The sequence below is a fragment of the Hylaeus volcanicus genome, chromosome 6, assembly GCF_026283585.1.
Source record: "Hylaeus volcanicus isolate JK05 chromosome 6, UHH_iyHylVolc1.0_haploid, whole genome shotgun sequence".
NCBI lineage: Eukaryota > Metazoa > Arthropoda > Insecta > Hymenoptera > Colletidae > Hylaeus > Hylaeus volcanicus.
In genome coordinates, this window is record NC_071981.1 from 9,183,876 (window position 1) to 9,197,774 (window position 13,899).

At 35.9% G+C, this 13,899-nt stretch overlaps 1 protein-coding gene across 5 annotated transcripts in view; it reads left to right on the forward strand.

Moving 5' to 3' along the window:
- The window catches only part of LOC128878836 (alpha-actinin, sarcomeric), a 37,179-nt gene that overhangs the window by 19,246 nt on the left and 4,034 nt on the right, over positions 1-13,899 (forward strand). For 3 of the 5 annotated variants that reach the window (XM_054127396.1, XM_054127397.1, XM_054127394.1), the window contains exons 3-9: positions 10,470-10,704; positions 10,784-11,119; positions 11,337-11,422; positions 12,362-12,707; positions 12,964-13,240; positions 13,326-13,497; positions 13,634-13,870. In XM_054127396.1, coding sequence (XP_053983371.1) covers positions 10,470-10,704; positions 10,784-11,119; positions 11,337-11,422; positions 12,362-12,707; positions 12,964-13,240; positions 13,326-13,497; positions 13,634-13,870 — 1,689 coding nt within the window. Of the gene's footprint in view, positions 1-10,469; positions 10,705-10,783; positions 11,120-11,336; positions 11,427-11,823; positions 11,910-12,361; positions 12,708-12,963; positions 13,241-13,325; positions 13,498-13,633; positions 13,871-13,899 lie in introns of all 5 variants that reach the window. The other 2 variants (XM_054127398.1, XM_054127395.1) reach the window with 2 other exon arrangements.

The following is a 13,899-nucleotide window of genomic DNA, read 5'->3' on the forward strand; positions in this document are numbered from 1 at the left end:
TGTGTGTAGAAAGTATTCGTACACCGATCAATTTCCAAAAAAACTATGTGAAATTGTAATTTATTAACTTTTTTTTTATAAACAATGATATTCTACATATTCTTGGAAATCTCTAGAATAGATACAGTACGAAAAGATTAGGTATTTTGTATAAGTGAGAACTCAACAAGAAAAAACAATAAATCGATAGAAATAGAGAAGCAATAAGTGTTCGTACAAGTGTTAAATTTTAAAAATTTCATTTAAACACAGAAACGAAATTTACATTAATTTATAAATAATTAATACTTCGTGGAATTTCCTTTTTATTTTATAATTATTGCAACTCTTCTTTGCATCAAATTAACTATCATAAATGTCGATGTTATTCGGGGTAGGATCTTCTTTCATTCCTTTATTAGAGCATTTTTCAAGTCTTTTTTACTGGAAATTTAATGTTTTCTAATTCCCACGAACCTATAAACTGATGTGCTTATGTTACAAATTCTACTGTAAATTGTTCGTCATAAGAACCGTGCGAATACTTATTGCTTCTATATTTCTACCAATTTTTCCTATTTTCTTGTTAATTTCGCAAATTATATAAACTAGTAATTGTTGTTTGATCTATATTCCAGAGATTTACGAGAATATGTAGAATATCATTGATTATAAAAAAAAGAAGTTAATAAACTACAATTTCACGCAAAAGTTTTTTGGGAAATTGATCGGTGTACGAATACATATTCTATCGCCCTGTGTACAATTACATTACATTGATAATCTCATGATCGTTTATACAGGGTGTCCCAAAAATGTTGTAACACCTTGAAAGGTGTGGTTCAGGAGATGATTTGAAACAACTTTTTCCTTAACGAAGATGTTGTCCGAAGCTTCGTTGAGGAGATATTAACAGAAAACACTGACCAATCAGAGCACGCGTATACCGTTGGAGCGGCCCCGGTAGCGTAGGCTCCGCGCTCCCCGACCAATCAGAGCGCGAGTATGCCAATGGAGCGTCCGCTGATTGGTCGAGGTTTTCTGTTAATATCTCCTTAACGAAGCCTCGGACAACATTTTCGCTAAGGAAAAAGTTGCTTCAAATCACCTACCGAACCACCTCTTTCAAGGTGTTATAACATTTTTGAAACATCCTGTACACCTACGTTTGTTTCGTTAATCGAAAAAACACTTTACCGTCGAAAATTTGACTACGAAGGCCAGAAAACAGCTTATCTGACGTTATCGCAACTAGTCAATACTATTATAGCGATACGAGGGATTCGTTACGGTTCGTCATCAGAACTCGTCGTCGATGTGCTTTCGTTGTCGTTTCCGTCCTCGCCACGTTCAAACGTCACGTATAAATAGACGATGTATAGGGTGTACCACCGGGAACACAACACCCAGTTATCACCTTCGCCGTTATGCTTCGGTTAAACTAGCGCGAACTAATCTGGCAACATTGCTACTGAATTTTCTCGGTATTACAAATTAGAGCGTATTCAATTGTTTTGCTATTAATGATCAACTTCTAATCGAACACGTTGGAACCATAGAGCAAATAAATGGACGATAGTTCATCTTTTTTTCCACAAAATTTAAAAAGTTGATTCGTAACTAATACGTCAATTTGAGCATCTAGAATAATATTGCTGTAGAGCAATTAAAAGGTTAAAAATATTGTGAAGTTCTTTGTGTATTTAAGAGCATAACGAAATATTAGGTTGTCCCAAAAGTTTCTTTTCCTTTATTAATAAGTAATACATGTACAATAATTTATGTTTTATGTTACATTACTGAATTGTGCACGATTCATTTTGCTTCATTACTGTTACAACATGAATATCTATGAAATTAGATTGTTTATTTATATACACACGACCACATAAAATAATTGAGTGCAACATGCGAAAGAAACTTTCGGGACAACCTAATAACTTTCGTCTCTGGTGGACCAGCGTATTTACAAATAACGCATTCAAAAGACATTCACAACCACGTCTCGTATTCTCTGAATTATCCTCTTAACCTTTCACGATATGATTTTGCACTGACTATTGTGTAGAATTGTTCAGACTTTCTGTTCTGTCTCGCGATCCTTTATCCTAGAGATTTTCTCACTGGAAACGTATTATTATATTCGCTACAACGCAAGAACTCGGGTAATTGAGTATCGCGAATCAAATTTCGATTTGAATAACTCGAGCTTTTAGAGTACTTATCGTACGAAACGATTTTACTTGTTGTAGTTAGATATTTGGTTTGAACGACAAGAATGTGATTCAAGTATGTAATGAATAAGGTTTCGTTTAATTTTTTCTGTAGTAGAAAATATAGTGATTTTTTTTTTTTTTTTTGTAAAATTTGATTCCTTTTAAAATTTATTTAAATTATTTTTTCAAATTATTCCAAGTAACGAATATATTATCGAATGGATAAATTTTGTTCAAATATCAATCTGATCTTGAGATAAAAATATAAAATATAAATATGAAGTTTCATTAAACTGCATTCAACGTTTGGACACAATCATGCTAAGTCACGAGTACGTATATTAAAAGAATTATAATACTTTTTCTGTGTAGGTCGCAAAGTACAAATTTGTTCGAGAACATTATTGTGAAAACTTATTTAACACTTTCCTGGCGGATGACGTTTTTATTATTTTTCAGTTTTCATTTTTTTTTTGTTCGGCAAACATATTGTACATAAAATAAGTTACCACAAATATATGTTTTTCAAAATAATCATGTTAGAACATTTGTAAGAAATTTTTCATTAAAAAAAATATGATAATTGCAGCTCCCAACGAACGGCTACTTATTTTCGTCCGCAGCGAAAGAGTTAAAAAACGATAATATAGTATAATGTTATAATACAGAGAGATTAGGAATGTCGTATTCGTTAAAAGCCGAGAGAAAGGAAACGAGTACGTACAGCTCGAGTTTGGCTTCTCGCGAAGATGGACGATATTCCCCTTTCCTATAAATACACGAAGAATGTGATTCCCTGCGGTTAGAAAATTTTAGAGGTTAGGAAATAATAGAAACACTTTGCCAGATAGAAGCGACCTAACATTATCGTTTCGAGTTTTTTGAATTCGATAGAATGGAAGGAGGATTCGACGGAACTGGGAGAGACAAGTATTTTTAGAAGCGGTCCGTATGGCGTTCTCGCAGTTACGAGTCGATCGGTTTGTTACCGAGAGTTACGCTGCCGCGGTTCGATAAAGATTGCGTGTGTTTGACGATTCGATCGAATTGATTTCTTTCTCGGCGCGAGAAGAAGATCGTTAACCTTTGAGAGGAGTTTAGGCTGTGCGCCAGATCTCAGATTGGAATCGGGTGACCCGCACACGGCTATGTATCGCTAAGCCGATTGTTATGCGATGATTAAGTTCCGTACTCGCGAATACGCGAACGCGTTACCGTCTGTTTATTGCAGGCTACGCCGATTACGTTTCGTTAAAAATACAACCGACGCCCACGCGATTCACTATTTTCAGCCAGCTATTCGTCGCTCGCAAAGGTCGCCGCGATTATTACGCGAAATATCCGCGGACCACGTAACCGGTTGGAATGGTTTCTTGAATGAATTTTCAGCATTTCCGTTGCGCACCTTTGATACTATCCGAAAATAGAATGTCAACCATGATGTGTTCCGTAATGCATAATTTCCAAACACAGTCGTGGATTTAGGTTAATTTCAGGCCCGAAGTTAATTACTTCGAGAGGTCCTTTCTTTTAATTAAATATATATGCCATATTACGGGGGCGCAGATAAATATACAAAATTTCAAGTAAAATGAAATTTTGCTTTCCCACACAATCCGGGAAATGCATTTAAATATTGCACTGTAAGAGATTTGTTGCATAAATGCTAATACAGTTACAAACTAAACTATTGGCTGGAGAATACTAATTAACAGTCTCAGGGCCGATTTTAACAATGTTGGCGCCCCGGGCAAGATTATCGTGGCGCCCCCTCAGGGGTATATACAGGGTATCCAAAAAATGTTGTAACACCTTGAAAGGGGTAGTTCAGGAAGTGATTTGAAACAACTATTTCCTTAGCGAATATGTTGTCCGAGGTTTCGTTAAGGAGTTATTAAGCGAAAACCCCGACCAATCAGAGCGCGAGTATGCCGGTGGAGCGGCCGCGGTAGCGCATGAGCGCGGCCGCCTATCGCGTAGCCTACGCTCAACCGGCATACTCGCGCTCTGATTGGTTGGGGGTTTCGCTTAATATCTTCTTAACGACACCTCGGACAACATTTTCGCTAAGGAAAAAGTTGTTTCAAATCACTTCCTGAACTACCCCTTTCAAGGTATTACAACATTTTTGGGGCACTCTGTATATATCTTTTCTACTTGTAATTACATAATTTCTGTTAATATTAGTATTATTTAATAATAATATTATCATCATTTATATGTCTGTTAACACTAATGCCATATATTAACTTAAGTATTTTACAAATTTAATATTTTTATTTTGGTAGTAGTGTTACTAGAGTTATAAAGAATGAATTTTAATAAATATACAATATTTGCTGTGCGAAAATGAAAAGGTGATTAGTGGATCTGATTAATTGGGGTATAATCTCCTACATTGTATAATTTAGAAGATTATACTCAGGGCCGGTTTTAACAATATTGACGGCCCGGGCAAGATTATCGTGGCGCCTCTTCAGAGGCTTAAAATTTGTAAGAAAAAAAGACAAGATAATAATATCAAATGATAAATCTGTAAGTAGGTTATAAAGATTGTTAATCTACAACATATAGCAGCTTTACTAATCTACACCGGACTGCGACACCCCCAAAAATCTGGCGGTTCCCCGCCCTCTCCCCCCTAACACCGACCCTGAAAAGCCTACTAATTAATAACTAATTCTAACTAAGATTAACTAAAGGCTAACTAACTCATAACGGACGGCTCGTACAACGTACAACGGCTGCGCAATAAACATATATAATACAGCACAATAAATTTGTAGATATCGAATTTTAAATATAATTAGAAAAAAATCAGGAAGTTGTTCATACGAATCATGACCTTTTCCAAGAACAAAGAAGTCCTCTTTTATGTGGGACCGAGGCTTCGTTAATTTCGTAGTAGATGCGGCCCTGCCGAGGCTTATTCTTGGCAATGGGGAGAGCATAAAGTAAACGATGGCCGGAATAACACCGTTTCCATCGGGATTCTATGAAACCCTCGTCTCGTACAATTGCGAAGCAAAATCATTGAATTCTTGTATCAGCTGTCAGTTTGCCTGCGGCAGACTACGTGACAGATTCCACAAGAGACACCGGAAAAGTGGGACAGAGTTACTACGAGCGGAGCTTGTCTCGTGAAAGGTGTGAATAAAATGTACTAGAAGCGAACTGTGTTTGTACTTGTTGGTAAAAAGTAACAAAAGGATTAAAGCACGCTATTTTAGGTCCCAAGAATAATACTGAATTGTAGAATATTTTCAGAATTGCGCAATATTTGCTAAGTAGAATAAAAATACGTTAGACAAAAATAAAAATATAAATTGTAAACATAGAAATACAATTTTGGGATAATATATATAAGAGAATGTAATTCATGCAAAAGTTTGCAGAATACGTTAGACAAAAATAAAAATATAAATTGTAAACATAGAAATACATTTTTGAGATAATATCTACAAGAGAACGTAATTCATGCAGAAGTTAGCAAAACTAAAGAAGAAATCAAACCTACAAAGCCGTTGCATCATAACTTTGAAACTTTGATAGATAAAACATCATGTACAAATAATAACATACATGTAGTGGCAATAAATGTCCCAAAATCGGATTTCTATGCTCAATATACATTATTATTATTCCTCGTACTTAGAGATTAAAAAACAAACCAAAAATATGAAAACATCATGTTTAAGACTTTTTTCTAATGGTATATTTTATTTCAAATACGAGTACTTCCAATCATTTGCATATAGAATCTAGTATCTAGAATTCATCGATATCATGATATCGTGACCTCGCACGAACTTGTAAGTGAATTTCAATTCCTTAATGTACGATATAACTACGAGCAATTAATGTTCAGCAAAAGGTAGCATATTGGATATGCAACTGGTACAATATGGTTTAACCGACGACATCGCCACCTGCCCATGCAGACAGAAACACCTGCTCCCTACCCTCGGAATAGCAGAATTTCGTAAACCGTCAACGTGATCGTAAACTGTTCGCCGTAAATATCATTTACAACAACTTTGTGCCTACAGTAACGTACCAACTTCGTTCCCTCATCTCCACATTGTAATTTGTGCTTTGTTAGATAACTTATACTCTGCAATTTTCTGTCAGATTGTTGCATTTCAAGGAAAAGTGGGATCAGGACCGCCGTTAGGGGGGGGGGGGTCGGGCAACCGCCCGGGGCGCTAGATTTTTGGGGGCGTCGCAGTCCGGTGTAGATTATTAAAGCTGCTATACAGGGTGACCAAAAATTTTGTAACACCTTGAAAGATGTGGTTCAGGAGGTAATTTCAAACAACTTTTTCCTTAGCGAAAATATTGTCCGAGGCTTCGTTAAGGAGATATTAACGGAAAACACTGACCAATCAGAGTGCGAGTATGCCGGTTGACCGTAGGCTACGCGCTAGGCGGCCGCGCTCATTCGCTACCGCGACCGCTTCACCAGTATACGTGCGTTCTGATTGGTCAGTGTTTTCCGTTAATATCTCCTCAACGAAGCCTCAGATAACATTTTCACTAAGGAAAAAGTTGTTTCAAATCACCTCCCGAACCACCCCTTTCAAGGTGTTACAACATTTTTGGGACACCCTGTATATTGTAGTTTAACAATCTTTACAATCTATCTACAGATTCATCGTTTGATATTATTACCTTGTCTTCTTTTCTTAACAATTTTAAGCCCCTGAACGGACGCCACGATAATCTTGCCCGGGGCGCCAATATTGCTAGAACCGGCCCTGAGCGGGATCACTCAATTTCTTCGGTCGCGAATTTTCTTCTTCAGCTTAAATTAAATTAGATAAATAACCAAATACTCTTTACGTTCTTGATGAACGCAATTAAAAAATTAAAATATATATGTACACGAATGAACATTCTATGTCGCAGTATTGTTAGCTATTAGAAATATTCGAAGTAATGTTACATTGTTGTCTTATCGCTAGGTTCATTAAAGAAATTCAATGCCAGACTTTAAGAATAGATATAATTTACAAGCGGTGTGGACGTATGTACGCGCGATATTTAGAATTTGGGTTACGTGAATTATGTGCATCGTATTTAGGGCGTTTCATGTTTAACTGCACTTATTTTTAGCACGACTCCGGGTACCTGTAAAAATTTCGTACGTGGGTATATCTTCTTGTTTACGTTTGCTCCGAGTGTTGAATACGAATAATCATAATAATAATTACTAATTCGGTCATGTGTATCTAAATGCAAAACGATTGGCAGAATTTATCGAGTGTACGTTACGAATAGAACTAAGATTACTTGTCCAATTTTTCTGTATTCAACTAGTAATATTCAAATAATGACATTCAAGGAGTAGCATCCAAATATTCATATATTCTCAATTTTTCTGCAATCTTATTTACAACTAGCTATGAGGTGTTTATGTTTCAATAAAACAATTGAAGCGTATCATATACCTTCCAAAACTTCAACCTGTTAGCCTGGGAAGACGAGTGAACTCGCGATTTGCATTTGTGATGTTTCTCGATTTTTTATTTATTCAAATAGAAACCGTTCTTTTTATTAAACAAATGACATAATACTTACATTTGACGTGAAACTAGATTCTTTGGATCGGATTTATTTATTTTTAATGTATCGAATATGTGTATCTGTAACAGGAAGAGTATTCAACGTACAGGTTAAGATAGCGTTCCCAAAGTAGATGGCGCCTTACAATCTAAAATGTTCTGTAGGAATGTCAAAAGGTATACAGGGTGCCCCAAAAGTGTTGTAACACCTTGAAAGAGGTGGTTCGGAAGGTGATTTAAAACAACTTTTTCCTTAGCGAAAATGTTGTCCGAGGCTTCGTTAAGGAGATATTAACAAGAAATCCCGACCAATCAGAACGCGAGTATGTCGGGGGAGCGCCCGCGGTAGCGTACGAGAGCGGCCGCTCCAACGGTATACGCGCGCTCTGATTGGTCAGTATTTTCCGTTAGTATCTCCTCAACGAAGCCTCGGACAACATTTTCACTAAGGAAAAAGTTGTTTCAAATCACCTCCTGAACCACACCTTTCAAGGTGTCACAACACTTTTGGGGCACCCTGTAGGTCGCTTAACGACTCTAGAGTATATTTTTTGTAGTAGTTTAAATATACCACTTGTATCAGTTAATAAATACCATTCCTAAATTTTCCTTTAAATATTTGTTATACATTCAATGAGGCGTTCAAATTTTTTTTTTCATGGCGGAATTTTAAAATCTCTTACGTAAGGTTTTCATTGTCTTTTATAGTTAATATAGAACTATAGTATCACGCACGCATATTTTTCCATAAGAATACGATTTACATCTGGTATTTGGGGTAACAATGATACCCTCTTTTCGTTTATCAAATTATAGAGGTTAAGTCACACGCGTAACTAAAGAAAGTAATATAACAGCATTATTATTTTACTATAATCGTTTGTTTACATAATTCGACTCCTTTGTATTTTGCAAAGCTGTCAATTTACATAACAGAGCTTCTTCCATAGTAATGGCTGCGGTTCTCTTGCAACGCAGGATTGCTAAAAAAAGAGGACGTCAAGCGTTTACACGAATGCAAGAGTCATAGCGTTTAGGAAGTAACGGGTGTTACAGAATTCTCCATGAATTCACGCGAAACGTATTTTCGGAACAGAATTTCTGGTTGCCGCGGGAAATACGATCGCGGTTCTCTCGTGGGTAATAGATTTGATGTTTTATCAGCAAATAAATTTTACCGTGTTATCATTTTTATGCCGTTCGGCGAATTCGAACGCGACCTAAGGGTTTGTACAGTGTATTTAGTAGCTTTACATATTCTCAAACTTTTCAATTGCGTTCGTTTTCAGCAATCTGTGAAGTCGTGTTTGTAAATGATAAACGACTTGCAATCGAACCGATTCAAGGGTTTTAATTAACTGTGATTGTGGGAAATAGGATCAAGTGTTGCAGGAAACTAGTTTGATAATGAACGTGATAAAAACGCTCTGCGAATATTGTAAATTCAATGTCCTCGTCGGAAATGAAACAGATTAGAATGTTTTCGAAATGCTTAGCAGCTCAGCGCGGGAGGAGTCAATGTTTTACAAATAGATCTTAGAGCGCTCGTAGAAGTTAAGGTGGCTCATGTCCAATTTTGGCCGGTCGCGCTTCACGCTACCCGTATTAAATTTCACACAATATTTTTCTCTCTCTGTCTGCCTTCCTTCGAAAAAAAATTCGCGGTCGCTGATGTCGCATTATTTGCGTTCTCACAGGGTATCTTGCAACGGCACAAAGTTGATTACGATTCTGTTATTCATAGTTTACTTTACGATATACTAATGTTATCGTTACCTATGATTACAAAATCTTTACTACATTACAGAAACTAAAAATAGTTTAAAATTCATGTTGTATTAATTTGTTCGTGAAATTAAGTATATTATTAGTATTATTAACATAATGATGATATACACATTTATATAAATTGTATTTTGTCTTTATAACTTAAGTTTTTTGTATTATTTTACTGAACCCAAAGATTATGTTAATTTTTGAAGATACTTTTAATCTACAAACTGTAAACGTCAAAATAATATAATGTATGTTAATACTTTTAGTAGCGTGAATTTTATAAATGTATTTTTTCTATCCTTCATTTATCCTTTATTTAAATATTCTTCTGTAATTATATTTTAATATTTACAATAAAATATGTGGGTTTTTTATACAGTATGTTCTCATTAATGATTTGTGTGTATCTCTGACAAGAAATTTGCTGAAAAAATTTACTTGTTGTTTTATATATATTAGTACGATACTTTATAAACATTTTATCATCAAATATGATGCATAATATACATCGTTTGATTTATATTCATCATATGTGTCCTTGAAGATTCATTATAACGATCAGAGATTTTGATTAAGTATTGAAGTATGCAGAATTTCATGCTTTAAGATATCAAAGCTTTGAAAATCTTTAGTCCGAGCAATAGGAAGCAGTTTAAGAACCAGGACAGGAGATATATATAGCAGGAGGGATTGGGGTCGTTACTAAAATATACACTAAGCAGCAGTCAAGCTCAATTCCCTATTTTAAATTCTTCTTGGTCATAACATTCTCTTAGGTATTGTATTATTTCATTGACGGTAGATCAATCATATTGTTATAGTACTGTTACGTAACATGGAAAATAAGTAAATTTTTACATGATCTTAAAATCACATACTGCTTAGCCTAATAAAAATCCTGTTAGTAATTGTTATTTGTTCTATTTGTTTTTAGACATTCACAGCATGGTGTAATTCACATCTTCGTAAAGCAGGAACTGCCATTGAATCAATCGAGGATGATTTTAGAAATGGGCTGAAGCTGATGTTACTCTTAGAGGTAATTTCAGGTGAAACTCTTCCAAGACCAGACAGAGGCAAAATGAGATTCCACAAGATTGCTAATGTTAACAAAGCTCTTGATTATATTGCCAGTAAAGGCGTTAAATTAGTTTCTATAGGAGCGGAGGGTTAGTATTTCTTTTATTTTTCAAATGTTTTCTTGTAATATTTGAGAACTTTGTAAGACTATTATTTAGTTTCTAACAGAAATCGTGGATGGCAACCTGAAGATGACTTTGGGTATGATCTGGACTATAATTTTGAGATTTGCTATCCAAGACATCTCTGTGGAGGAGATGACTGCTAAGGAGGGTCTTCTCTTATGGTGTCAGCGCAAGACAGCACCATATAAGAATGTCAATGTTCAGAACTTCCATCTGTCGTTCAAGGATGGCTTGGCATTTTGTGCTCTCATCCACCGTCATCGTCCTGATCTTATTGATTACAATAAACTTAGCAAGGATAATCCTCTAGAGAATTTGAACACTGCCTTCGATGTTGCTGAGAAATATCTCGACATTCCTCGCATGTTAGATCCTGACGGTAAGTACATCGTATATTCCGTTATAAAAAGGTCCTATCGTTGGAAACAAATATTAAGTGTCATATTTTTGATTCTGTTGGTTAATACGAGAGATTTTTTATCCTATTGCTTTAGGCATTTTGTTGGTGTACAGGATGGAACTATGATCAAATGAGTTTTCTCAATGTTATTTAAACGTATAAATTCTTAATATTATGTTCCCTTAATATCATATAGATTTGATCAACACACCCAAGCCAGATGAGCGTGCAATCATGACGTATGTGTCCTGCTACTACCATGCGTTCCAAGGTGCTCAGCAGGTCAGCGTAAAGAAATGCGTGTTGTTCCCTTACTTTGGTTACAAAGCGACCTGTGCTATTCTTCACTAATACAATTAAATTGTATGCTTACTATTTAACAGTGTTTGATCATGCTAATTCCATCACATAATTGTTTATAATTGTTTTGTCCTCAGAAACTAGACACACCCATAGAAAATATTGACTTCTTTCATTTGTCGATATATGTTTTTGTTACCCTTATACTGTACAATGAAATCACAATACTATTATTTAGAGGCACTTGTTAGCTCTTCAATGTACCAACAAATTCCAAGTATCGATTACACTTTTATTCTTTGATGAAGAATAAATAAAATTTACAGTGGACATTATTATGCTAACACTGCATGGTTTGAGTTTCTTTGAATGTGTTTTTCTAGATATGCGAAATACACCAAAGACTGATGAGAGGGCTGTGATGACCTACGTTTCTTCGTACTACCACTGTTTTAGTGGTGCACAAAAGGTGTGTGTGGCATTTGTAATTAACCAAGAATAAATAACAGTCCGATTGCGCGTGTGAAGTTTGTACAGTGAATGTTCAATGAACCAAGTTATAATATAAACGAGAATTATTCTTTAATCTTTATAAGCAATATTTCTACTCTCAATACTCTTGTAAGCAACACTACGCACTCCCAAACTCCCACAAACAATATTTTTTTTCTCAAGAATTTCACAATACAATTATCACTTTCAAAATTTCCTCAAAAATTATTTTGTTTACCATGAATCTCACAAATAACCATATTTTTTTTAGTCTTTCTTATGATATCCATGAGAAATGAAATATTTGTTTGGGTGAGGGTGGGGATACAGGGACAACCAAGTGTACTGGGTATGCGTAAACTATGATTGCATGATATGGAAGAATGTATTTTTGTTTCATGAAATACATGTGTTTGCTCCTTATTGTAGGCAGAGACAGCTGCGAATCGAATTTGCAAAGTTCTGAAAGTTAATCAAGAAAACGAAAGGCTTATGGAAGAGTATGAACGTCTGGCATCCGATTTATTGGAATGGATAAGACGAACAATGCCTTGGTTGGCCAGTCGTCAAACTGATAACTCTCTTGCTGGTTGTCAAAAGAAACTGGAAGAATATAGGACGTATCGTCGTAAGCACAAACCACCACGCGTTGAGCAGAAGGCTAAACTCGAAACGAATTTCAATACTTTACAAACGAAATTGAGACTGAGCAATCGGCCCGCGTATATGCCAACAGAAGGCAAAATGGTCTCGGACATTAATAAAGCCTGGAAAGGTAACACATATTATACGTATTAAATAACATGGCCTATGTAAATGTGATGCATAATCATTTTGTAAAAAAATATAAAAGATATTCTTCCATGGAAACAGATAGTTTTTTAAAACTCTGAACTTTTCGGGGAGGGTTGTTCAACAACCTGTGTCTCAGATTTAAATAAGCCATGTATCATTTATTAATAACGAATTCCTATGACTAAAATACTGCACTTACAAGTTTAAAAATCAATTATTATTTGTTTCGATTATAGGCTTGGAGTTAGCAGAGAAATCATTCGAAGAATGGCTACTATCAGAAATGATGCGTCTTGAACGACTCGAGCATCTAGCTCAGAAATTCAAGCACAAAGCTGACGCTCACGAGGAATGGACCGCAGGAAAGGAAGAGATGCTCACGTCGCAGCATTTCCGACAATGTAAACTCAACGAACTCAAGGCTTTGAAGAAGAAACACGAGGCCTTCGAGTCCGACCTTGCAGCTCATCAAGATCGCGTAGAACAAATAGCTGCTATTGCACAAGAACTGAAGTAATACTATAAAATAGTTGATATCTCGTAATTTAACAGGAAATTCTGCGAACGAACTTCAATATCTATAAACTTGTTCTTCCAGTGCTTTGGAGTACCACGACAGCGCAACCGTTAACGCCAGATGTCAACGAATTTGCGATCAATGGGATCGTCTCGGTACTCTTACTCAGCGTAGACGTCAAGCATTAGACGAAGCTGAGCGTATTCTCGAAAAGATCGACGTTTTGCATCTGGAGTTCGCTAAACGAGCTGCTGTGAGTTTGCTTTATTCGTTGTAGAAAAACGGTGTTGGGCAGAATTTTGTACGAATATTTGTATCTGGATGGGAATTTTGCCTATCTCTGGTGGAGAACTTTACTGGGGTTTATCTTATCGTTATGCATTTCTTAGCCATTCAACAATTGGTTAGACGGAACCAGAGAGGATCTAGTGGATATGTTTATCGTTCACACGATGGAGGAAATCCAAGGACTAATGGATGCTCATGCTGCGTTTAAAGCAACTCTCGGTGAAGCTGACAAAGAGTACAACTCAATTGTGGGATTAGTGCGTGAAGTTGAGTCAATAGTCAAACAGTTCCAAATCCCCGGTGGCCTTGAAAACCCGTATACTACGCTCACTGCATTGGTAAATGAATTTTATAATTTAAAGAAATC